Source organism: Anopheles stephensi, chromosome 3 (genome assembly GCF_013141755.1).
Source record: "Anopheles stephensi strain Indian chromosome 3, UCI_ANSTEP_V1.0, whole genome shotgun sequence".
NCBI lineage: Eukaryota > Metazoa > Arthropoda > Insecta > Diptera > Culicidae > Anopheles > Anopheles stephensi.
This window is the reverse complement of record NC_050203.1, coordinates 9077807-9103172: the sequence shown is the minus strand read 5'-3', so window position 1 is coordinate 9103172 and position 25366 is coordinate 9077807. Positions and strand designations below refer to the sequence as shown.

Sequence of the window (25366 nt, the reverse complement as noted above, 5' to 3'; positions counted from 1 at the left end):
GAGAGAGTGGTATGAGTGGTAACGGCGTGTTGGTTTAGTATAGTAAGGGTGCTGCACTACTAAACTCAATCGAGCAGCTCGAGTAACTCACGCCGACTCTGGTAACTCATCGGATTTTAAAACAATAACAAGATGAAATCACGTCCGTCAGTGGTTTTCGGATTTGGATCAAACAAAGGAGAATTTTTAATGGTGTAAAAAGCTGAAATTTGTGGTGTGAAAAAAGGGGTGAGTCAGGGGGGTTGTTGTGGGTGTTACCAGGAACTTTACAAATATGTTGGCGATGAATTGCATCGGTTGTGTCGGGCAGCAGGCCCGGTTTAGGCCGAAATGATTGATTGGCTTTGCTGTGTTGAGTCGAGCACCGAAAGTCGATCACACCGTATACCGATCGCAATTCTAGCTGCAGGCGGGTCGAAAGGCTTGGTACAGCTTCCATAAAGTGGTACCGGACACTCGTGAAGAGGGTGTCGTCGAGCGTTGGTGTAGAATGTTTCACTGTTCACCGTACTGGAGTTGTAAGAAGAATAGCGTGGAGCGGGCAATCGATGCAGCCCGCGTAGGACGAGAATAAGGTGGCGGAGAGATCCGAAGAATAGTTAACTGTTGAATATATTAGCGTTGGTTTACGTTAACAATTGTTAATTTTTATTGCTTGTTAATGGCTTCATGCACGGAAAAATAATAGCTGTTACAAATGAATCTAAGAGGAAAACTCTCTTAAGCAAAGATAAGCAGCATCTCTCGTTAGTGGAAAACATTTTTCAAACCTGCAATATGCAATTAAAATGTACAACCAAGGTATTCCCGACCGGTGACAAGATAAGCGTATATGGCAACACAATTCCAGATGGCAACGCATCTGTTTTCCTCGCACGCTAGTAAAAGAAAAGCAAAGAACTGCATTAAGCGATAAGCGACGAACCTCCTCGGCATCCTTACGATTTCACGCGTTATTCGCTTTGTGTTGTGGGGCCTGTGGGGGATATCCAATTCCCCTGGTTGCTGTCCGTGTTTTAACTTCACATCCACTAGTTGTTAGCTAGCAGCTAGTGTGGGGCCAATCGGAAAGAAAATAAATCGAAGTAAAAGAAACTCTCTTTTTCTCTCTGTCTCTCGCTTCCCCGATGCTCTCACTATCGCGATCATGCTGGAAGTGGAAGTACTGATCCACACTCCCGCTCGCCCAGGTTCACTTTCGCATTGCGAAGAATCACCAGAATGTGTAAGTATGTCTTCCCGATCCATGATTCGCTGGTGTGTCCCTTTGGCTCGTTAAACTAGAAGCGGAATCGATCGAGCCGCCGGGATGAGTCATCCGTATGGGAAGAAAACTTCGACGGTTTCGGTGTCGTGAGACCAACAACAAGCCTGGACTGCATTGTTTACCTCTGCGGCCAATAGTTGGCATTAGTTGGTACGCAAACGTGACACGATTTGGCGATCGATTTGGTTCTCCAGCTCGAGCAGTGGACAGGGAAGAAGTAGAAGTGTCTTCCTCGGCGTGGAGCACGGAATGCCCACTGTACTGCTCTGCACCACACCTTAGATCGCGTTAGTTTGCAAGAAGAGCTTTACATGCTATACATTATAACGATCGCGAACCCTTCCCGGGAAGTTCCGGAGAGTACGTGGGCCATGTGCTTTGGAGCGGGGTTTTGGACGACGACCTTCACGATTGCACGCCTGTCATCTAAGCCGGGTTGGAATGCGTCAAGAACGAGTCGGCCATCAGTTGAAGAGAAACACACACACACAATAGGAAGCTTCTAATTTGCATGCATCATCGAATGGGCTGATGTGGTGGGATTCTTGAGTGAGGGTAGAATTAGAAGCGAACCTAATAAAGCGATTAGAATGGAGCAATTGGTTATTATTGCTTGGGTTGGACCTAGCGATTCTAGAAGCCGGGAACCGTTGTGCAATTCGAATCACGTAATTTAAAACCTACCACTCTGATTGACCTTCCAAAATACCCAGAGCGAACCTCACTTCCAGATGACATCACTCAAAACTGTCAAATTGAATAGAAATCTCCTCTGCAGCTTTGATTCCTGCATTCAGTAACGGTACAAGTTGTAACAGTCGAAAGTTTTGTTTTGCAAAAAAAAAGCAATCATAAACTGTCATTCCGGCTCGGATCGTTCCGACAGCTTTCAATCGCTTCCACCCCTCGCTCATTGATAGTCGTATCAGGTGGTTGTTGTGTGCGAATTAGCACTTTCGCTCAATCTGTCGCCAGCAGTGAATTCCGGCCAGGTGCTTTGTACTGAGCAACAAATCCTTTGAGACCTCCCATACACGTTTTAGCGATAAAGCAACGTTGCCGAAAACGTGCTTGTTGTGTTGTGGTTGGATATGCTGCGAGAGAACTAGAGAGTGCTGTCGCAACGACTTCTAATGAGAAAGTGGCAGGATTGGTGGATTTGTTTTGATTTGAATAAAGTTCGTTCGTTCCGCCAATTCCGCAACACATCACTTAAGATTGCATTTAAATAGTGCGATTTACAGCAAATCGTTCCCTAATTGACCTCTCCGACACTTTGCCTCGCTTTCATCATCGCGAACTCCTGCAACGGTTCGATTTCGACAATGACATCGGATGTTATGCATGCACGCGCATGTGCTTGCGATAGTTCCGCTGGTCGTCTTACATAACCGGAAGCGCAGTCTCCGGGCCCGTTTCGTTGCACCGGAGAGTTTGGGGTCGTTTGTTCGACGGTGCTGAACGCTTAGCCTTGGCCATGATATTAAACGGTCGATGCATATTTCATGCGCGACCACAGCGAACCCTCCCATCGATCGATCGTCATACGAAAACCCTTGCGCAGTCATGCTACCGAAGGGGAGTAATTGGTCGGCTGTATCGATTACGAGAAGCGAAGGGGTGCGAAAAAAATATTGAAAATAAAAAATAATAGCGACTGATCTGCTGTCCACCTTTCGGTGTTAACGAACGCACGTAAGGGTGAACACACATATGATCGAGTCGGGTGACCTCATCCGGCTGATCCAATGCTAATCTCGGTGCGTGGTCATTTGTTGAAGCTTTTTTTGCATACACGTTTCTGGGTTAGCTTCTGTTTTGCCGGGCAATTCTCACGCGTGCTCACATATTGAAACTGATGACTTATCTAGAACGTAACGAGTGCTCTTCAACGGGAAGGAAGGGCTGCAATCGGTAGAGCAAACGAGCTGAAGTGGCCATGGTGATAGATGGGATTCTACCGTTGCTGAATGTGTCCTCAAGAGGGTGCGTTTAACGCTAAACGGATAATGAACACATTAGCCACGAACGTGTAAGGGCTCTTCGAGAAAAAGTGGCATGGAAAAGCCACTTTTGAAAGGTGTAAACCTTGACAACAGACCGAGCGACATGTAAGTGACCTAAATTAGGGGCAATTTTACTGTAAATGAGAGACACTTTGACACAAAGAAAAGAGACATTTCCGCCAAATGAATTAACCCCACGAAGATAAACCATATAATAAATGGTTTGCCTTTTGCTCTATGAAGTTATCAATCTTCCAATAGAACTTGCTGCTTTCTTGAGGCTGTCGCCAAGATCCGGTACTGGTACTGTCTGGCCGTTAAAATTATTGCCGTTGTGGGAGGTTCGACCGATGTGACACTTTCAGGACCCAGAACACGCTTCCCGTACACAGCCCGTGTACTCCACCAGGCCCACTTTTTAGTCGACTCTGTCCATATCTGCCTACCGACATTACCGGGACAAGTCATACGCCAATCGAGATTGAATCCATTCTTTGGTGTGGACTGAGCCTTTAAGCTTTTCTGACGGAAACCCCGAGGCGATAGGAATGTTTTGGTTGGTACGGACTTTGGCACGACACTACTACGTGCCTCCAAGTCGTTTGGATAAATTGATTCGACAACGGCAGTCCTACGCAATACTGCCGTACCTCCTCCAGCACACAGGGACTGCCCACGTTCAATTGACCCTGGGCAGAGTGTGGCTTCGGGTGTTACAAATTCATTGCACTCAGTGCGTCTCAAAAGTTCCAGATTGCCTGCGACTTCTGGACAGAGCGAGTCTTTTCGCCCAAGTGTCCAACTGACAAGACAAAAGCTCGCAGATTACTTCACCGAGACAAATTCACCAACGGGATTTCGACGATCGCGCCCGACCCGACATTGATCCCGTTCGCTGACGACAGCTGGTGACGTAAGTGACGCCAGGTTGCTTAGGTTCCCCTGCTCAGGAAGCTCGGGAGCAAGATCAAACCAAGTTCAACGACGCAACTGTCAGGCTCGTATCCCGACGACTGAACTCCCATTCACCGATGACCAATTTCGGCACTCCATTTACTGCCGGTGTACAGTTCCCGATGGAATCAAATCATCGGATCATTCTGCCATTGTGCGTCCAGTCTTTCCAGCCCGAATGATCGGTCTGTTTTTGGGGGTGGCGTGGGCGCCTACCGAGTCACCCATTTATGGTACGCTGGAACGGCAGTGTCACTGTCATGGTCGTTGAACGAGCGGGAATGTGTTTGCTGTTTGTTGCCGTTGTTGTGGGTTCACAAATGGCCAATCTTATACTAATTATCGGTTCTACCTGCCCGAGAGCAACGAACGGAGAGTGGTTTCTTTCTTCGGGGGTTTATCTGGAAGCTGGATGTTTTTAAAGGCAGCCGGATGGGGTGATTAAGAAGTATTGAGAAGTTAGTCAAATAAGACTGAGATTGGATGCAAATTGGTACGTAAAAGGAACGGTTGCATTAGTGCATCTGGAGAGCTTGGTATGCAGTTTTGTCTTTTAACATTAATTTAGAAAAAAAATCTATGTTTTATTCAAATAAATTAATTATAAGGCTTGAAAAGAAATAATGTTGTAAATGAACTTCAATGTTTGCAAGCCATCCAATCCCAACGCTTTTTATACAGTGACATGCATTTCTTTTCCAGCCATTCACTAGAATCCGGTTTTTGAAAGTATTTTCGGACCTTATCTCGAACCAACCACCCAACCAAACCCAACCAAAGCCAGTTTGTTTTTCGAAGGCTTTCCTTCCTATCACTTTTATTAGGTTTCATTGCGTTAAAGATATAAACACAGGATATAGGCTGCTTTTACTTGCACCTTGTTCGGTTTGCTTATTTATGCTTCTTCTAGTTTTCTGCTTTCATCTTCAACAGCATTGTCTTACGCTACTTTTAAAGAAATCATCACTTGCGAAGCACTGTTAAAAAGGCAGTTTGTTGCTGTTATGAAACATGGTCTTGTGGAGCGTTGTTTTTCTTTCTTTCACCATTTCACTGTTGACCAGTTGAGTATTTTTAAGCTTAAAACATGTAACTGGCTCACGGCGTTACGATCCATAGAACCACTTGAAGTCGAATCCTTTCAGACCGGCCTGTTTTTCCGTCTCCTCTCGTGGCGTTTCTTCCGGGCTAACCTTTTCGAACTTTATGTGTGGCTGAAAACCGAACTCATTCGCTTTGTAGCTAACTCCCCGTCGAATGCCGTCCCGACCGATCGAGTAGTAACCGCCCTCCTTATTGCCTTGCCGATCGCCCTGCTCGTGATGGCCGTGATAGCCGGCAGTGTAGTTGAACCGATAGAGCAACCCGTTCAGGATGTGCTGGATCATGTTGGCAGTGTGTATTTCGATCAGCTTCATTGGATCGTCTTTATCTTTCTTCGGGTTGGATTTATCCTCCTTACTGGGGCCGTCTGATCGGGAGTGTGTTTGAGGATTATTTCTGAAAAGAATAAGAAAATTGTAGAAAGAAAATCAGGAAAAATTAGAATAAAATTTAAAATGGTGAGTAACAACAAGAAAATGTGCTCCAGAATGGTGAATTTCAAACGAATGTCGACTTAGTCGATAATCGAGCTAGAGATATGTGTGTTGCGCATTGCATACCTTTAGGCGCTTTTCGTTCCGCGCTTGTCCGTTCGTTCGATTTGTTTACATTTTTCGTGTGCAGCTTTGGATTTTCTGCATTTGCATTGGGATTTACGTTCCGATTCGATTCACCATCCACTTTCGGACGGTCCTTTGCATCTTTCGAAGCCTTTTCCACCAACTTTTGTGGCACATCTTGGGGTGGCTCGGTACCACCGCTCACTGTGGTCGTGGAGGTCGCGGTACTTGTCACCGGCCCAGGTGTAGGCTTACCGCCCACCGACTCAAGGTCATTCTTGTTGACGATTTTAAATGGTGGCACGTACAGGGTGCTGGTCTCGGGCAGCGGAGGTTGCGTGGTCGGAGGCGTTGATGGTTCGGGAATTTTGCATCCCGAGCAGGACGCTACGTTGGAGGGCTTCGGTGTGGTGAGCGGAACGATCGATTTGGCGGTGGTGATGATGCGGAATGGTTGTGGCGTCGTCGAGGTGGTCGTTGGGGCGGGCGTAGTCGTTGGTGGTACCGTGGGTGGTGGTGGTGTTGGTGGAGGAGGTGCCGGGGGCGGTGTTGTTGGGCCTAGTTTATAGTTTTTCATGCTGACAATCTTAAAGTTACCGTCCTCGTCGGTCGCATACACCGTGACATGGTAGACATTATCGGCCGTAATGAACCCGAACTCGCCCATAATGATGCCGTTTTTATCTGCAGACGGTAAGGGAAGCGCGAGATGAGCAATCAGCGTTGGACATGGACTCCAGCTAGAGCCAAAGAGTTCAACTGTGCGAAGCGATCACAAACCTTTAGACTCCTTCCTGTGCTGATGTCCTTCGATGTTAAATCCAAACTCGTACGGACGTATCGGACCATCGTAGTATTTGGATGCGGCTCGCACCATCGTTAAGAGCAGCAGGCTGATTATCTGCAGAATAAAAACCATTGATAGATTGTGTGTGAGTCTAGTTGCCCAGCATGGTTTCAGAGAGGCCTTCCAAATTCTTGTCCCGACCATCTAAGGCAGCACAGGAATGCGAATCTTTATCAAAATTATCTCTAAACAGGTGGAGTCTGAGGGAGCGATGATTTGTGGGAAAGATGTTGCTTTTACCATTTAGTAAAAAACGAATGCGTCATTTCGGTTGGATTCGGTTCGGTTCCCATGTGACTCATTTCTACGCCCGTGTCTACTTTACTTGATAGCCATTCGCGTCCAACGATAAAGCTCAAATGTTAACGCGTTTTAGAGTGTTGGAACGGGTTGATGCGCTAAAAACTGATGCAAACATCTTCATCAAACGTAATGCAGTTTTTAGGCTGATGTTCCACCCGCGAAAAAGGATTCCTGGCTCGATTTGCAACACAATGGTCGATAGCAAACCGTCCCAAACCGTGCGGTTGTTATTCGATCGGGTTAAGGTTGACCCGAGGGGTGGTCGTGTCAATAAAAGTTTATCGGTTTTATAGCCGCGAGCCATACGGATGGTCGAAGACAGTCGAGATTCCACGCGGTGCAGAACTTCCTTCCTTGCGAACGTGGGTTGAATAGTTCATAAAGATCTCACCCTGAACCCCTGCGCTCGTTCCTGCGCTTCCGCGACTCCCGCAGCTGATATGAACGATAGCACGATCACGATCAATCGATCGACGGTGACATAAGCGAAAATGCCTTGCCCGGAACGCAGGTGCTATCCCCGAGGCGAGTGAGTCACATGACTCGGAATGAGGTGCAAAAGCGCGGTAATCTTGGTGTTGAATATGTATTGCACATAAATCTTTCGGTAGTTTGCAACGCATGTTAACCCATTCCCCGCTGCTGGGACGATCTAATGCGATGGCTACGCTAATGGTTTATGTAGATCGATTAGCCGGGAATTATGGCAAGGTGATGAATTTTAGTGTCATTAGAACTAAAGCTACTGTTGTGGAGTGTTTTCGTGTGTGCTATGTAAATCTGTCAAATGGTTTATTAAATCAACATCAAAGTTAATCCTATCTCATAATTTAGTGAGACAATTTGTTGGCCGGAGTTTTGAGAAATAGTTTTCACTAGTCATCACGCGATGATCTAGTGCAGTGGTTGGCAAAGTGCTGCTCGTTTCGCGATAATCTATGCAATCTGCAAGATATTAAAATTAATAGAGTTCAGAAAATTACTGCAGGACATCTACCAAGCAATAAAAGGCATTCCAATATATTGATATCTTTTATTGGAAACTAATGAACAGCCGCATGAGCGGTGCTATAAATTCATCCTTATCGTAGACTGAACATCTGCTATAAATCTTAACGACACCATAGCTATTTGTAGCTTCTCTTCTACATCCGCCAAGCGAACATCTTCGTCACGCTTTTTATGTCCCAAGTCCTTTAAGTGTAAAGCAAAAAATAAAAACACACATCGGTACTTGCTCTGACATGCACAAGAAATCACGAAGCGTATGGGTCCAATGGGACTGTCCACACCATAAAACTCCAGCGGCGAGGAGCCAAAGCCTCACCCTTGAACGGGCCGATGCCGCATTGAATAATTAACTCTAACGAGCAGCCGCGACATCGATGTCACTGCACAACACCGCAAAACACCGTACGTGAAGGTGTCGATGATGGACGCGATCGTCTTCATCTCGGGGCATCGGTTCGATGAAAGGTAAGAACATGGCTGGAATCGGTATCTCTTCTCTCCCGCCAGAACATTGTTGTGGCTACACGGGGCGCACTGTTTGAACAGTGCAACACCAATTAACGACTGCATACCATATCGAGCCGAGCGGGGAGAGTTATTGGAGAGACTGTGGTGCTGGATATTTATGTGCATATGCTAAACACGATCTTGAGCCAAAGTGGGGGAGGGGAGGGAAAAACAGACGATCGATATCGACGATATGAATCGCTGAAACTGATGAATGGAACGGGGCGCTAGGTCGCGCGTATCATTGCAGTTTGAGCGGAGTGCATTTCGCGAACATGAAGATGACATTTCCCATCTCCAAGGGTTTTTGGGGGGAGATTTTTTGGGGAGGGTAGGAAAGGGGCAGATGATAAAGGCCACACCACGCCACGCGACCTTATGCTGAATGGATTCAGCTTTGATGCGGTTCAAAGATATCCTTAGATGTGGTGGAGCAGTTTCGGGGGCAGTTATTGTAGTTGCAACATTGTCACTATCGATGAGAGACCGATCAAATTCGAGTGTAAGGCCATGCAGTCGTGGTCGTAAATAGGGAAAGGTGTTGAGTGTGAAGTAGTGCGAAAATGACACATGCAGGCGCATGATAATTCGATTGTCAAACAGTCAACGTGCTCTGATTTACTCTCGCACGTTTTATGTACTTGCAGCTGCATTTGCCCTTATTTAAAGATAACTTCACAGCGAAAAATCAAATTTTTTAAGTCTCAAAGCTGAGGACGTCACTAAGGCAAATAAAAAATCAGAAGCTCGTTACGGACACTGTTCTACCGAAAGGCTTGCCAATTTTGTTGTTTTTCGCAACAAAACCTATACAAATACCACGCGTAGATGGGAAGTCAGAAAAGCATTTCAAAATTACCGTATGATGCAATCGCACAGAAGTCAACCGGTCGAAGCGTTGTTTGCCAAATATTTGCATAATTCTGACAATCCCTGGCTCAGCGTAGTACGGCCGCCACCGACAAGCATTGCTTGGGGAGTGGTAAATTAGAAACGGGGATTTGCTATAAAATTATAGCAATACTTTCTAGACTTTAGTATGGAGTTCATCTACTTGGAGAGACCCATTTTTATTAGTCAAGCTTTGATAAGGAAATCCAACAAGTGCTACACATAACAGAAGGAGAATATTGTATTTGATCTATCTATTTGTACGGCGACACATTCTCTAGCCGGACCCGGATATTAATGTTCCTCATCACAGACCAGGCTAGGTTTCGTTTTCATTGCACACAATCTGCTTGACGATCGTGTCGATAATCTCGTCGGGTGCTGCTGTGAGAAGCGCGCGTTCCCCACGATGAAGAATAATGTTATTTACAGGTGCAAATTGTAGTTTATGTAAATTTGTTTACTACCCAATCGTCCCAACCTGTCCGCGGGTGTCAAAATAGACCATTGAGATATTGGTGCGGGCTAGGGTTGAAAAATCGTGGGCCACGTTTAATACGCGCTTTATGAGCCATTTATGATCGTGCGTGTGCGCATCTGCCTGCGAGAATATAGGATTGGGTGTTGGCGTCTTCATAAACAGCAGTGGTTCGAGTGTTGTTCGAGTGTTTTGAAGGGGGGAAGCATAACAAACCCCATTGTAACGCTATCGAAGGGATCATATAAATTATGTAAAGTTCGGCTAATTTTGGACACGTGTTATCTGTTGGGATTTAGTGACTTGATAGCACTAATGATATTAAGGGATTTTTTACTGCATTTAATATCATCGATAAAGCTTCTCCCAAGTTAAAAGCTGAACATATTAAACTCTCCTTACCAACACCTTAGTCTCCATGTTCAAACACTTCACAGAAATAATCTTATCCACAGTTTTGCTATCACTTTCGCTTTTCGATACCGTCACAGCACTCTCGCTGATATCTTTTCACTCTCACTCTCTCTTGATCAACAAGACTAAAACAAACGAGTCATATTCAAGTATCACAGCACTTGTTCTATTTGTTTCGAGTTATGCCACACGTTTGTCACATCACTAGCTCGATCACTGGATACTCCCCACAGGTGCGACAATCGCAACAGGTGTGACCTGTGTGTGTTACCCTGACGGTGGTCCAGAACGTATTAGTCGGATGCAATGTTCGGCAGTTCTCGACAAGTCGACGGTCGCATCTTTCCACAGCGATGAAAAGCCTCGACGACCCCATCCGCATCATGGTCTTTTTTGTTGCCGATGCTGGATCGATGCTGGGCTCATCTTTTCCGTGCACGATTCTTCTGCCCGAGCTCGCAGCTGACGTTTAGTAGTGTGAAGATCGTGTGAGTAGTGACGACAGCACCGCGGCAAGCTAGAGAAGGGGTGTGTTTGTATCGAGTAATCAGGAAGGGATCTTCGGTTGATGATTGATGTGATATATTGAATATTGAAGTCCAGTAAGTTATTAATTTTTCTATTTAAAATTATCCAACAATTTAATTTTATGCAGAAGTTTGCAGTCTATTATTTTTTAAAATATAAGAGTCTTACTATTCATCAAATTAAATTTTAACCTTTAAAGAAATTTGATTACAAGAGAGCTTCTTGATTTTGACCACAATGTTTGTCGTCCAGTAATGACTTCCACCCGTCCATCTTGTTAGATAAGCTAGCCACTGTCCAATGCGCTCATGTCCCATTAGCATGATGAAACCAATTAAATCGTTCTCAGCAATAACTTTTCCAGCCGATTCCTCCTATCTTCCCAGAGGCAAACATTGCTCACTCCCAGTCCCGGAGGTGTTAAAATGCACCGTTTTTCCACATTGTTCCGAGGTGCAATCGTGACAAATGGCGCTAAAACCCTCGTAAAGATGGTGCGCCTCCCTGCTCTCTTCACACTCGATTTCGGAAGTGTTCTATCGCAAGCGGTGTGGCGAGATTTCAAAGGCTGCTGGTGATTAATTGTCATCTGGAGAGGTTGTTGGGGAGTGTCTGGTAGAATGTGCTGGCCGGCTATCTATCCTTACTGCGCGATATGCTTCGATTGTTTTTACGCTAGCCAGCTCACACGCTGTTGCGTTGAAATCCGTTAAGCTCGAGAGGTTTCCCTTGGCTCTCGACACCTCACGGTGGTGACCTACGGTGCTGCTCTTTCGCCATTAAACCAACTGTGGTGCAGATTTTGGCAGTGGTGCGAGAAAGAGCCGCGTAACGCACAATCACGCTGTCCACAGAAGGTTGCCAAACATCGGAAAGGGTTGCTGGTGGCTTTTTGAACCGTGCAGCTATTCTTGACACTTGAACCCGGTAGATCCGTTGCGGAAGAAAGAGTCGGGGAAGTTGTTTTATTGTTCCAGGCGAAGAATGTCGTTTACAATCTTGATTCTGTATTTTTAACACTTTGTTAGCTCATAAAGCATACGACGCCGGACAGCATCGTATCCGCTTATCAGCGTGTATGCATTGTTAATTTAAATTCAGTCAAACAGGTTGAGTTGCATCTCCGGCGAGAGTGTGCACATTTATTGGCAGGCGTGTTTGTGGCCGTATGTCGAGCAAAACTTGTACCGTTTTATTGCTGGCTTGGAATTTTACTCTAGCTGCTATCGATACAAAGATCCTGTTCGCTTACAAATAAATTGATAATATGGAGCTCTTAAACATTGTTAATAATTTATGATCTCGTGTCCAATAAATTGCATCTCCCTAAGCTTACTACAAAATAAATGTGATTGATGGTGCACAGATCAAAAGCCATCACCCCTGGCAAAGCTTCGCCGTTTAACAATTTAAGTAGCCGATCGATCATGTTCCACCAGCCGCGATGAGCGAATGATCATTCGAGGCAATATTTATGCACCAATATGGTGCTGCAAGGTGAGCTGCGTTGTGATTTAATCGATTACAGTATTGATTTGTAGTAATGTCTTCATAAACCAACGCGGTAACATCTTTACCCCGATGGAGGGATTAGCGAAGTGCAAGAAGCGTTACAGCGCGTTACGCTGATCGTGTGCACATAAAGCTCGAAAGCTTCATTCGAATGTATGTTCGAAAAAGCTCACCTCCTTGAAAACTTGAGCGCTGTTTAAAATATTTCAGAAAATACTGGGTTTGAAGTAAAAGTTATTTTTGCTCTCATTTAACAAAACGAGTTAAAATTTTGATTAAATAAATATTTGGCCCAATTTAGTTTAATCCCAACTTAAACACACGCTTGTAAATAACAAAGCGAAGCTTTAGGGTTATTTTACAAAGGGTCGATTGGAAATATTTATAAAGTTCCAGTTCTAACATTGATTTGCAATTTAACAGAGTGGCCAGGCCATCCTTTTTATAAAGTTTTTTAATAAATTAAAAACAAATCAGCAATTGCGTCCATGCCGTTCTACCTTCTTCCTTTGCACTACTCCCTCGAAAGGTCTCGGCCTGCCATTTCTGGCTTTCTGTGACTTGATTTTACCCGTAGCAAAGTAGTCAGCCCTGCGTACGGGGAGGCGGTCTGGATGGGATTTGAACCCATCCCGTTCCCACCGGACCGCCCCATGCCGTCCTATATGAATACAAAAAATGAATCGAATGGTCTGATGGGCGAGAACTTCGGATGTTTTTAACACATATAAATAACTCCTTCTAATACCTCAAAATGACACTTTTTATATTTAATTTAGTGTGATATTTTATGAAATTTATATTTTTGATGCATATTCTCTTTTAAAAACTATACGGCCCTCTTAGCAAACAACTTATGAAGCAAGAAGACACAGTTTTAATCGCCACTGCTTTATCACCCGTCACGGAATTAACAACGCAGCGTCTTTATCCATCTTGATATCCTGAATAATATTTCTCCACCTTCGAGCTGACACTAAATACTGGCCGGACGAGCGGTTAAAAGCGCATATCATTAACAGTCAGTGCGCGGCCGACCAACCGATTCATTAAATCTTTAACCCATCAAGGCACATCGTTTGATGGCCTTGCATTACCTTGAACTAAAAACGCCCAATGGCTGTGCAGTCCAGCATCCGAACAGAACCGATTTCATTTCCACAACCACAAAGAAGGACCGTTGTGTTGTATCGCCGCGCAACGACCAAGCGAGTGTATCATCTTCCTCATAAAGTTATTATGATAACGATTTATGGAAATTGCGGTGCTATTTCATTCACACACCACCAGATGTCGGCAGGATGTTTGTGTGAAGCGCTTGGTGAATGAAATTAATTATTCGTCCTAGCGAGCAAGGGTTTGTCCCGAAGACGAAATTTAAAATTCAACATCTATTGAGCAATTAAATTTCGTGTCTTTTTGTTTACTCTTTCGAAGGTTAGTAGCTTATTCACCTAGCTTTTCGAACAAACAAGGGCTCGATGTTCGAAAACATACTAAGGACATATTTTTATGGCATGATTTTTGTACTATAAATAGATGTTTTCTTTTTGGCATTTCGGATAAAGCGACCAACAATCGATCGGGTTCAGGTTTTGTTTCTCCCCAATAGCTGTATTTGAGTAGTATGTAATTACAAAATCTATGTATGGCATTTGTTTGTCCCGAGCGGTTTGTGTGTCTCGGTTTGAGTATTTTTCTGTCTGTGCTGCCCGTTGCCGTTTAGGACCGAAAGACGATCGTCTCGTCGCTGGTTTTCACCATGATTGATAGAAAAATCGCATCAACAAATTGAAGGCTCCAGTTAGTCTTTTTCTGGATCTGGTAACTTTGCTTCACGTGTGACACCACGACCGAGAGTCCCTGATGTGACGTCACCGTGTGACGGGTTTTGTCCTGCGCTTACAAGTAGGAGATTAAAACAACGACATTTTTTTAAACACAAAAACTGTACACAGGACGATAGAACGGCCTAAGATTCGTTGGAGGTTGGGTGTGTTCGATAGCGTGCAGAAAAATTAAAGTATTGGCCCGTGAACCACCCTGCGACTCGCGGTGCGGTTGATATTGGTCCCGCACAATTGGTTCACGGGCATGCGCGCGCGCGGGTGTTCTTCGGTCGGGCGACCGTCTAGCTTAAGGGTGTGTGTGTGTGTTTGGTGTCGGTTTGGTGGTGGCGTTAGACCTTGAAGACCCTTTTAAACCGTGGGCAGATGGGCACCTTCCGGCTGGAATCCGTTCTCGTCGGCGACGTAGTTGACCGTGTACACCTGACCATCGTCACCGGTGAACGAGTACGAGCCACGGACGACCAGGGCCTCCACATCATCGCCCAGCTTCCTCAGCTCAGCCTGCTCCTGACGCTGGTGTCCATCGCTGGTTTCGAAGCTGAGAAGAAGGAGCAAAAGGCAAATAATCAATATGGATGAGCTAAAGGGTCGTCCCAGCCACTGCTGGATGGGGAGCAGCTGCTAATGGGCGCAGGGTTGCAAGAGCCATTGCTTAACGCGACCACCGAATAATGCTTGAGCGGTGACACAAAATAGGCAAACAAACAAAGCGTCCATCGTTCGGCGGTTCGGTTGCAATCGCTCATATAATGGACAAACTACTGCCGTTCGTGAGCCGTACAATTGGTCCAGATTTCAAGCCCAAACTTGGACGTGGCCATGCATGTGTGTGTGTGTGACTTTGAAGGGAATTTCCATGCATCGGCTCACAAAACGTCTGATGTCGCAAGTAATTAACGTATTCACACACACACACAAGCTGCTGCACAAATTCCTTCTCAGAAACCCTGGGGGTTCGTCGCTTGCGCTACCTCGCACTGAGGTTGCGATTACTGGGAGTTGGCTTTTTTCACGTCTACTAACTACACATGCAAACAACACCGGACACTTACGCGAACTTGTATCCATCAACTCCGATGTTGTCGTTCTCGTACTTCAGGATCTGGGCGTTCTTGGAGTCATCCAGAGGGGCGGCCAGGGCCAGGGCGACGACGAAAGCGAAAGCAATGATGGTTTTCATGGTGAGGCTGGTTTTGTTGTTTGGTGGTGTTTTCACGAAGAACACTGAAACACTGCTCTGAGCCGGAGCTGATAACTGATTAGATGGACAAGCGACAACTGATGCCGATAACCGATCTGCCAAGCTCTTTTATACACCATTCTTCGCCCCGATATGCGACGGGTATCCTGGTGGAGACGCTCGGCAGCAACACCATCGGCGTCGTCATCCCCCTTCTGGGGTCTACCGGGTAGGGATGAGCACCCGACCGGTGTTCGAGTGTGTGTGATCTACCGGAATCGCGCGTGTGTAGATGTGCGTAAGCGACATGCTTTTGGGCGGGTACCTACCAAGCGAGGTAGGCTAAATTTAAATACAATCATACGCCGTACGAGTAATCCGGCATCCGTGCAGTTTTCGGGGAGAGAATCTTCATACTGGTTGTGGTTGTTTTTTTCTTCTCGATCGTTCCCCATCACAGCCCCACGTACACCCAATTTCCTATTTATCTCGCTCTAGGGGGGCTGTCTCTTTTGTTGCTTCTGCACGTGTCACAATAAAGTTTTGTCCAAAAAGCGTTGGAAATCTTAAATCTGTCCAAAAATCATTCGCATTGAGGAAGATATGTTTTAATGGCGTCAGGGAGCGAGGCAGGACAAGGAGGGGAGGTGATCTAGACCGTCGGGGCTGATGATCACAGCAAGGTGTCAATAAAATAGTGTGATCTTGCTAGACTTGAGGCGGACAATGCCGGCCGCTTGTGACGATACTAGATTGTGCTAGAGATTTTTATTGCGTTTGCCGAGCGTCGGGCAAAAATTTTGAAATGTCACCCAACGCTCATTAGCTGCCAGCAATATTTGCAAATAGCAAACATCATCGACGAAAGTTCATGATCGAGTGGTTTTGTTTTAGTTTTTTTTTGCAGTAATATAACTTGAGGAACGCCGCAGATGTCAAGCAGCTATTTGCGATGATGATGAAGTTCATCGGATGCTATAAAGATGCCATAAGAGGAAATGGAGAGTATTTTTATAGTAAATTGATGTAAGTATTTTTAAATCATAATTTAATTGTTCATTGTGTTTTTTACATCTTATGTATAAAAGATAACTTAAAATACGTAATGACATATTTATATAAAACTTACAGGATGATAAAAATTTTGCACTGAACGTTTCCAAGTATAATAAAGTCCCCATAAAAAAGGGAAGGATCTTAAAACCCTACCATTAATAGAATATCGTGGAATTAAAGAATGCAAAACGGAAGAAAAAAGTCGCATCTGCACTAAATCCTTCTTGCCTCTCGCCAAACATTCGCACACGTTTTAATACGCTGGTGTAAAATCGACTTGCTAAGCTACTTTAAGCGATATTTGTTAACTAGCCCGTTTGAAGATTATCTGCCGCCGCTAAGATGGCGATATTTTATGCTTGCTTGGATTATTGCTCTTCCTGCAAAACGGCCAAGCCACCGTCTCAATCGTCGGAACGAAAAAAAGAATCTGCTCCGGAGTTCACCTGTTCCGTTCAAAACTGACCACCCCGACTTTGAATCGCTTAATCCGATTAGCATAAATTGACGCATCACAGCTCAACAGCCGTTCCACCACGCATACGTACGCACCGGCCACGATTCCGAGACTCAGTTGCATGCGGGTTGGTTATCAACCGTGTGGCACCAAACTTTCCAGCACGGACCACATTTTCGGCTTCGGTGACCTTGAATCAACGTAGCTAACCTCGCTTATCAACCGCATCCATCATTCACCACCCAAGACGGTGGTCCTTAACGCCCTTAACGCTTTCGTCTGCGTGACCTTTAAACGTCACGCCATCTCCACATGATCGAGCCCCATCTTCGGCCGTCCACCGAAAAGTGTGTGGTCCAGATAGTTGATGGCCTTTTCCGAACAAGACAAAAAGCACACACACACACACACACACACATTCATCTATGTTTTTGAAAAGGGTTTCATTTTCTACCCAAAACTTTAACGTCCCAAGTCGTTTAGAACCGGAAATAAACGAAAGGGAAAACTGGTCCCTTGTGTGTGTTTAAAATTGAGCTCAACACGATCGTTTCGCTTGTAGAGCACGTCTCAAGTTCTGCACAACCGCGCCCTCCTCTCGAACCGGTTAGACAAACCTCGGATTGTCGCCGGAGATTAGAACTTATGGAGGGACTTTTTTTACGTTCGCTGGAAGGATGAAAGATCATCTTCACTTTTTTTTTTGTTGAGTGAAGTTTTTCGACCAACCGTCTGCATGACAGGTAAAACTATCTACCGGTTCCGTCATCGCTCGATCGGGTTGGACATGCTATCGGATGTTTAATTTTAGCTCATATTCAAATGTTAAAATTAACATCACATCTATGTTTGGCACGTTGCGACTCACCAGCTTGGGCCGGGTTGCAAGAAAAACGGACGATTTTACAGTGAAGTAGAACCTGTTTTTCCCAAGGAAGAAAGAATCAAGATCCTAGCGCGCGTCTGCACTGCAAAAGGGGAGGGTAGAACGGACACGGACCCGCACCATGGGAGACTTCAAAAAACCTAGACCGCGTTCAAGGTCCGCCAAAATTTGTGATTCAAATTTGCCAGTGAGAGAGACCCCGCTTTCCAATCATGTACCCTTACTATCCGACCGGCGTATGGGCCAGAAGACGAATCAAAGCTTTATTTGCTCTCATCATTGGGGAGGGTTTTTTTTTGGTTGTTGATGTGTTCGTGGTCCGTATGGGTGTGTGAGAGTGTATTTATGTTGCGGACAACATCTTTGGCTTATGGTAAAGGAGCTCTATTGGCAAGGTGTTCTGAGGTCTGTGATTACGGACTAATAAACGGAAGTAATAACGCTTAGGTTTGATTTAGAGAATTCTTAATTATGACTGTGTTAATCAATATCGCAGGCACATTGGAAGGATAACATTCAGGAACGAAAAGGTCTATAGACAGGAAGTTATCAGTACCTGCTGAAATATCATGCCTTAATTAATGTAGATCATCGCACAGCAGTCTTATGCACCTGTTATAATCATTTTTGGCCTGATCTTTTTCCACAGAAATAACCTCAATATCTGTCAACAAACGTCAAAACTCGTTGATCTTGACGAGCGCGTACCACAATGCAATATCAAATATTGAATACGCTGAATCGCGCTGTATTAAATCAGCCAACCATTTTGTAGCGTACGAAGTAACATCATCATCACTGTTGGTGCAGCAATGTGCAAAAATTCTTCACCGAAAGGATTTGTCGTCAGTGGTTGAATATTTGGTGAGCATACAAACCGAATACTACCGCACACGGCGGAAGTTTACCGAGAGCTCGTCCCGTACGACGCGCTATGGTTGGCTTTTAAAGAATGACAAGTGTGTAATGAATGGAGAAGGTGAGATTTCCTGTTTGAGGTTCTTCGGTGACCGTATAGATAGGTGATTGTCGTGGTATTTGGTGATCTTCGAGACAGCTGTAGATGTCTTGAGGTGATAGAGTCTTTTAAATGGCCTTCTTGGATCTAGGACTAGGTCTAGTCTAGACTTGGATTCCTATACTCGAGGAACGTGTATAGGTATACGTGAGGAACCGGTCTGGAAAATCGATCCTTTAGTGATGTTGGTATATTGGGTGTTATTAGCCAGAATACAATCATCAAATTTAACTCTTAACTCTATGTCTGTCATCGTCAGTAGAAAGCAAGTAAAACAACATGCACTTTAGCTTCCGTTGCCCTCAAAAACAGAACAACAGGACATCTCTATTTGTGGTCGAAACAGCTTTTATCACGCAAAAACAAACTCTTAACTCCGCTAGTAGCCACGCCCCGGTTCCTTACAGGCTGGGCACATTCTCGACGTACTCCTTCGGGATGTGGTCACCCTCGGGATGGAAGCCCTGGCTGTCGGCGACATACTGCACCACATACTCCTGACCATCGTCGGCGACGAACTTGAAGTTGCCCTGAACGTTCATGCCCTCCTCTTCCGTCTTCAGCTCACCCTGTTCCTGGCGCGAAATGCCATCGTCAGACTCGAACCTAAGGATTAGCGAATAGTTATCGTTTTTTCCGGCCCAACCTTCCCAAAGTTGCGAAATACTTACGCGAACTTGTAGCTTGCATCACCGTCCTGCACGTTCTCGTACCGGAGCGTCTTGGCGTTCTGGTTGGCGGCCACGGCCACGATGGCGATCAGCGCAAACACGATCAGAGTCTTCATGGTGTTTCAGTGGCGTTTTGCAGGATGCTTACAGGATGTTGCTGGTCGAAGGTTGGGAACACAACTCGTTGGCCCAGCCCGTGCATCGGGTTGCTTTATATATGGTTTCCCGATCGCCATCCCAACCACCGCCCAATGCTGGCCACTGCCAGAGGTCCATATCTTATGCAAATTTTCTGCCAGAATCTCGTGTCAAATTTTATTTCACCCCCAGCGAAAACGACGACATCATTCTCGTTCGATCGGGCACACGGGGTGTCTTATGCTGGTTTTTGGCGTGGCCTCTTGCTCTTTTTGCTATATTCTCCGTACGGACAAAATGTGTGGATCTTCCTGGGCGATGGTTTTGCGCTGCAGGACACACCGGTTTCCTTCCCGAGATTGTGTCTGTCTCTGACTTCCTTTTGTACTTTATTCCATCGTACGCCTTTCGGAATGGGCAAAGTGTCTGTAAAGTCTGGCAACACGGCCACGAACCATTGCTGGGGCCACAATGTCTACAAAACGATCCAAATCCAAATCCAGTGCAGTTTGTTTTTTTTTTCATGTTGGAGGTTGACCGGAGGATCGTGTGTGTGTGTGTGTGTGTTTCTCCCGCTAGCCGCTTGTCCCACCGGATGACACACGTTCCGTTTCATTGATAAAATCGCTTCTCATTAGCATAAGCATTAGCCGAAATTAAAGTTATGACCCCACAGGTCCTCTTGGGGACGACAATCGTTTGCCGGCTTTAGATATCCGTTGCAATGTCTGTGTGTGTGTGTGTGTGGTTTTTCCTTACCCTTAACAGGTTCGTTCTAGATTGGAACTGCACAGGTGGCCAATCGAACCGACTGTCACCACGATGTATCCAAAAAGTGGTTTCACAAGAAGGTGTCCGAGCCTTATTTGGACCGATCGAACATCAGAGAACACTTTCGTTAGGGTTGAGATGTGGCGTGGTGAGAATTAGCATCGCTTATTAATACATCATGCGGCAGATAAGACGACAATCAGCGAAAGGTCAGCGATATTAATGGGTTCGGCGCGATAAACGCTGTCCACCAATTTCTGTCTATACATCTGACGCTATTCATAGAAATGGACAAAATATTAGCTAAGTTTTCATAATTCTTCAAGTTCCTGTACTTCAATACTCTCCCTCTAGGAACTGTTGAAGACTAAGCTTCAGAGCCTCTGAAATCTGTTCAAAATCTCAGCTTAAGTAGGCACGTGGAAACAAATCAACCACAATCAAAAAGGTCGATCGTCCGGTTATTGATACTTGTTTTGATCCGATATCCTCGTATGCTGAAGATGGAAAACCTGTTCTAGGGTTGGAAATGTTTCCATTCCTTGTTTTTTATTTTGGCGAACCATATGCCAACCGTTGCCTAATCAATAAAACTAGTTCTAGATGATGGGACGTTTGACTTTATCCAACTTTAGCTGAAGATAGTTTTTCGAGGATTCATCAACGAAATGCATTCTTAACATTGTTTTCCCTTTCATATTAATTCATTCTGAAGTATGAATTTGTTGTGCAGATGCTAAATTTACTCAACACCTACCACCAAACTGCTATCAGCGGCGTATCGGGAACTAACTCCTTTTTTTCGATAGTATCGCTAAATGGTAACATTATGAGGCACGTTTATCATATATTCTCGATTGCCGGGCCGGTTCCAGTTCGGTTCTCGCAACACGTTTATGCAAAGCATCAGCAGAAGAAAGATATCAAATCGCACCACAGGGGTGTTGCAAAGGACGGCGGGGTTGGTCATCGGCTGATTATAAATCTAAACCAGTTTGTCTACCCTGTCTACCGGACATGGCACCTTTTTCGGAAACCACACCTGCATAGCCCGTTGTGTTGTATTATAGAAGAAGAACCTTAGCAGGATATTGCGACTGTGGTGATGGTTCGTTTTTCCTAGAGGTGATGACTTTTGGGACCGTTTTAGATAAGTGGTTGATTATGATAATGGTGCCCGGTATGGATGGCGTCGTCAAGTATGGATTGGTGATGATTTGGAAAAAAAACAGCATCGATAACGTATTGATTTCGTGTTCTAGAGATACGATCTTATCGTTATCAAAATTTCTTCCCAATTCCATATTATTCGCTCGATTCGCTGAGACCTTCGGAAAGGCGGTTGTGGCGACAGGTAGTTGTGCACTTCAAGCAGCAATCACACACACACACACACTTCAACTGTTCATCTTCACCTTCACTTTCATCGAACCACCTCGATCGGTGGGAAGTTGCCAAAAAATCATCCTCAAAGAAAAACCGGTTGCTCACGACGACGGCCAAAGCCACGCCGAAACGCCATTACTGGGCTAATATTTTGATTGCCATGTACGCCATCGGTCGGTACGGTCGGAACACTGTCCAAGAATCTCGTGCCTGTATTGCGCACCCTCGCACGCCTGAAGAATATTTGTTCAGTGTGTTGACCTTCGACATGGCGGCGACGAAATTTTCAAGATTTTCGGTTGACAAATCGAGCTTCAATGCAATTCCTGTGCGCTCGTCGGTGCGGTTTGTTTGCTTTCACGCTTGAAAGTCCCCAACCGACCAATTCTTAGACAATGTCGGAAAGTACGGTCCCACCTTCGTGCAAGTAACAGCGCGCAGTATGCGCACAGCTTCCGGCTGTATGATCGTTTACGCGTACGTGTGAGGTTAAGAGAGAAAAGGAGAGATAAAATGGGAGAGGAAAAGAGAAAGGGGACTTTATTGTAAGTCTTCCTTTGAATGAGTGCACCGCCGTGTGCATACTAAATCAGGCGGAACGCGATCGTGATCATCGTCCTTTTTGTAGTGGATGCTGAATCACCGTGCGTAGGCGCTGTGTGTGGTTAAGTAATTTATGGCCCACAATTGGCACGTAATCGTGGTTGACATCCTTTTCCCCTTGCTTGGTCAACGTATCTAAGCAGGTTTGTGGAAAAAAGTATGAAAATACCAACCAAAGTTTCAATGCGGTTGGTTGAAAGAAGCCTTCGCTTGGGATTGACAAGCAGATTGCATACCTTTAGGCGCATTCAACCGTTGTTCGTTGTTAGAAAGCCGGTTAGGAGGCCATGCGAAAGAAATGGTACAATTTGAATTTAAAATGACCGTTAGCAGGTGGTATCAGTAAGTTTATTAACATTACTACCAACAAAAACATACTCTTTACGTTCTATGCGTTGGTTTTCCGCGTGTTTTCCAGAAGGAGCTCAATTTGAATCCTCAACCTTACCACCGACAACTAGTTGACGATGCACTCCCTTTTTCGGGAAAACGAGCTTTACCTGGATGAACGTGGATGAGCATTCAAATATTCCGCAATAAAAGCCATAATATCGCAACACATGAGCCACTTGTCCAGCCGAGCTATCTTTCGCTGTGGCAATAAAAATGGCTGACCTTCAACCGAGTCACCAAACCGATGGCGATCATCATAACGTTGGGTGCGTTGGATGATTTCGGGTGAATTGATTTTAAAATAGCACGGCTGTATGATGAAATCAACCGACAGGCTTGCTAAAGAAAGAACAGATCGTTTGAGGCGAAGAGGCATCTCATTTTAGTATCATTGCGTAAGCTGTGCGAGGTTTTGCAGCTAAAAACGATTGCCGGCAAAATGGTGCACCATGCATTATGGTAATTTCAAGCCATAACAACCTCCTGACCGGTGGTGGCCTTTCCTAGCCTTGACAGAGAGCGTGTGCGTGTCCAGCGGCGAAGATGTTTGCGCTCGCGGTACATCACGCAGGTGACCATTTACTCTAGTTTACGATTAATTTTACGGAACACGACGCCGTTCCAAATTTAGTAAGATGGTTCATCGTTAAATAAGAGGTGCCATCTTCCATCAATCTTTCGGTTCGGTGCATCAGGCGCGTTTATAGCGCCGACCGACTCCCGCAGTTGCTGGCGGGTGTCATCTGCCGCATCACCATCATCATCTTCCACTACAAAGTGGGTATTTCCTTTTGCAGTGGCAAATTTACGAGCGAGTGAAGGCTGTACCGACCATATTATGTGCATCAACAGTGAAGTCTGATTATATCCTGAAGCACTAGACCTCCCATGCTTGAAATATGAGCACCTCAGCATCAGTTGGGGAGATAATTATTGGACAACTTTGCATGCTAGTACCACCCTGGGTGAATTTCTGCACCGCAGAAGCTGCTCGAATGTTTCAAATAATTATGTGAAGAAACTGAACAAAAGGGAGATCTTGCAGTTCGTGCTGCAGCATCCTGGGGACATCTTTACTCGGGAGGGTCAAAGAGTAAGGCCAATCTTAAGGGGGGATCCGGTTTAGGACAGCCTTTCAAGGACAAGAAAAAAAGGCAAGAGAGCAAGCTCCAAGCGCAGCAATAACGCAAGGTGTAATAATCGGACAAATTAGGGTCGTATAGTATCGTTGACGTTGAGCTTTACGAGATAAAAATTGATTAAATTCAGCTCACAATGATGCGACAATGGTCACCTTGTGCGCCAATGAGGTGCTTAATAAAGGTAAATGACAGTAATTTAAACGAGCTTTGATCAGTATCAGGTTCGCAATCGATTACTGAAGCATTACTAAGATGGCGACGGTAGATTAAACGAAATTATTGACTGCTAAAAGGGGAAGACACAACAGGACCGATATTACAGCAGAACACAAAGAAAGAACTAGAACGTGTGTTTTGTTTTGGATTAAAAAAACATAATCAGGTCACAGCTTTTATTGGTGAAGTGGTAGAATTGTTCGAAGAATGTTGCATTAACCTAGGAAGTTGAGAGTGGCAGGATGTAGAGGGAAGGAACCAGGGACAAGGATCCCCATGGCTAGTCGTCCACCTTACAGGCGTGGGATATGGGGAGCCTCCGGCTGGAATCCGTTCTCGTCGGCGACGTAGTTCACGGTGTAGACCTGTCCGTCCGGACCGGTGTACGAGTACGAGCCACGGACGACCAGGGCCGAAACATCATCTCCGAAGTTCTTCAGCTCGGCCGTCTCGGCACGGTTAATGTTGTTGCTGGTTTCGTACCTGCAGAGCACAAGACAAACACACATCGTCAGCACAGCACACATTCACCGAGCAATGTGAAGCACTCGGCGCGAGAGTTCTCCGGGCAACACTTCAGGTGTCACTATTCGACCACGGCACGTGCACACAGTAACTAAACACACAGTTCGCAAGGGCCGCGCAGGTCACGCGATACTCACTGGAAGTTGTATCCATCGACTCCCAGGTTATCGTTCTCGTACTTCAGCACCTGAGCGTCCCGTTCGTCGGCGGGAGCGGCGAGGGCAACGGCCAGCACGGCGGCAAACACAATGGCGAACTTCATGGTGCGTGTTGGTGGGCTTTCGGCGAGCAAAAAACGGATGCAAACTCGATGGCGCTACGAGGCAGAGCTACGTTAGACAACTGACAGCAGCGAGGAGGTTTGCGTTTCTATTTATACTAATCACATTCACCCGGGAACGGTGCGTGCTGACGATCTGTTGCTACCACCCTCTCCGACCACCGGCCACCCTTCCACCGACGGCTGACCACAAAACCGCGGAGGATGCTCGCCGAGGGAAGGTTTTGCAATCCCGCGAACAGCGCGCGCGCGCGAGTGTGAACGCCTTCCCGTGTCTCCGGATCGAGCGCCGAAATCGCGCATCCCACCTCGGCCGATCATCTTGTAAGTCCTTCCACGGCGGTGATCACCACCATCGGCAACCGTTGCGGGAGTGGGAAAACAAAACGGTCCTAGGACCAAGATAACGAGT

The 25366-nt window shown here is 45.7% G+C and overlaps 4 protein-coding genes and 1 long non-coding RNA gene across 5 annotated transcripts; 1 reads left to right on the top strand and 4 right to left on the bottom strand.

The window, feature by feature from the left end:
- Positions 1-5011: 5011 nt before the first annotated feature.
- LOC118514461 (protein lethal(3)malignant blood neoplasm 1) lies at positions 5012-10754 on the bottom strand. Its single transcript, XM_036061378.1, has 4 exons — positions 10331-10754; positions 6672-6792; positions 5892-6575; positions 5012-5698 (listed from the first exon to the last, which is right to left on the bottom strand). Exons 1-4 carry the CDS (start codon positions 10346-10348, stop codon positions 5334-5336), a joined length of 1188 nt encoding a protein of 395 aa, XP_035917271.1. The 5' UTR covers positions 10349-10754; the 3' UTR covers positions 5012-5333.
- A 3215-nt stretch (positions 10755-13969) lies between these two features.
- LOC118513028 (flexible cuticle protein 12-like) lies at positions 13970-15531 on the bottom strand. Its single transcript, XM_036058305.1, has 2 exons — positions 15285-15531; positions 13970-14770 (listed from the first exon to the last, which is right to left on the bottom strand). The coding sequence occupies exons 1-2, from the start codon at positions 15410-15412 to the stop codon at positions 14581-14583; spliced, it is 318 nt and encodes a 105-aa protein (XP_035914198.1). The 5' UTR covers positions 15413-15531; the 3' UTR covers positions 13970-14580.
- A 131-nt stretch (positions 15532-15662) lies between these two features.
- Positions 15663-16897, top strand: LOC118513029. The gene is made up of 2 exons (XR_004906388.1): positions 15663-16438; positions 16544-16897. It is a non-coding gene; the product is annotated as an uncharacterized LOC118513029 (long non-coding RNA).
- Positions 16898-19114: 2217 nt separating this feature from the next.
- Positions 19115-19696, bottom strand: LOC118513027 (larval cuticle protein 65Ag1-like). The gene is made up of 2 exons (XM_036058304.1): positions 19501-19696; positions 19115-19435 (listed from the first exon to the last, which is right to left on the bottom strand). The coding sequence occupies exons 1-2, from the start codon at positions 19614-19616 to the stop codon at positions 19231-19233; spliced, it is 321 nt and encodes a 106-aa protein (XP_035914197.1). The 5' UTR covers positions 19617-19696; the 3' UTR covers positions 19115-19230.
- A 4589-nt stretch (positions 19697-24285) lies between these two features.
- LOC118513026 (flexible cuticle protein 12-like) lies at positions 24286-25039 on the bottom strand. Its single transcript, XM_036058303.1, has 2 exons — positions 24812-25039; positions 24286-24632 (listed from the first exon to the last, which is right to left on the bottom strand). Exons 1-2 carry the CDS (start codon positions 24934-24936, stop codon positions 24443-24445), a joined length of 315 nt encoding a protein of 104 aa, XP_035914196.1. The 5' UTR covers positions 24937-25039; the 3' UTR covers positions 24286-24442.
- Between the last annotated feature and the right edge of the window lie 327 nt (positions 25040-25366).

What these genes read in the sequence shown, in the direction of transcription:
- LOC118514461 (XM_036061378.1), bottom strand. An exon ending in GCACAGGAAGGAGTCTAAAG is followed by an intron (nt 6,576 to 6,671) that starts GTTTGTGATCGC and finishes TACCGTCTGCAG; the next exon opens with ATAAAAACGGCATCATTATG. An exon ending in GGAACGAAAAGCGCCTAAAG is followed by an intron (nt 5,699 to 5,891) that starts GTATGCAATGCG and finishes ACTCCCGATCAG; the next exon opens with ACGGCCCCAGTAAGGAGGAT.
- LOC118513028 (XM_036058305.1), bottom strand. Translation starts at nt 15,412, where the DNA reads ATGAAAACCATCATTGCTTTCGCTTTCGTCGTCGCCCTGGCCCTGGCC. An exon ending in GTTGATGGATACAAGTTCGC is followed by an intron (nt 14,771 to 15,284) that starts GTAAGTGTCCGG and finishes CCTTCTTCTCAG; the next exon opens with CTTCGAAACCAGCGATGGAC.
- LOC118513027 (XM_036058304.1), bottom strand. Translation starts at nt 19,616, where the DNA reads ATGAAGACTCTGATCGTGTTTGCGCTGATCGCCATCGTGGCCGTGGCC. An exon ending in GATGCAAGCTACAAGTTCGC is followed by an intron (nt 19,436 to 19,500) that starts GTAAGTATTTCG and finishes GCTAATCCTTAG; the next exon opens with GTTCGAGTCTGACGATGGCA.
- LOC118513026 (XM_036058303.1), bottom strand. Translation starts at nt 24,936, where the DNA reads ATGAAGTTCGCCATTGTGTTTGCCGCCGTGCTGGCCGTTGCCCTCGCC. An exon ending in GTCGATGGATACAACTTCCA is followed by an intron (nt 24,633 to 24,811) that starts GTGAGTATCGCG and finishes TGTGCTCTGCAG; the next exon opens with GTACGAAACCAGCAACAACA.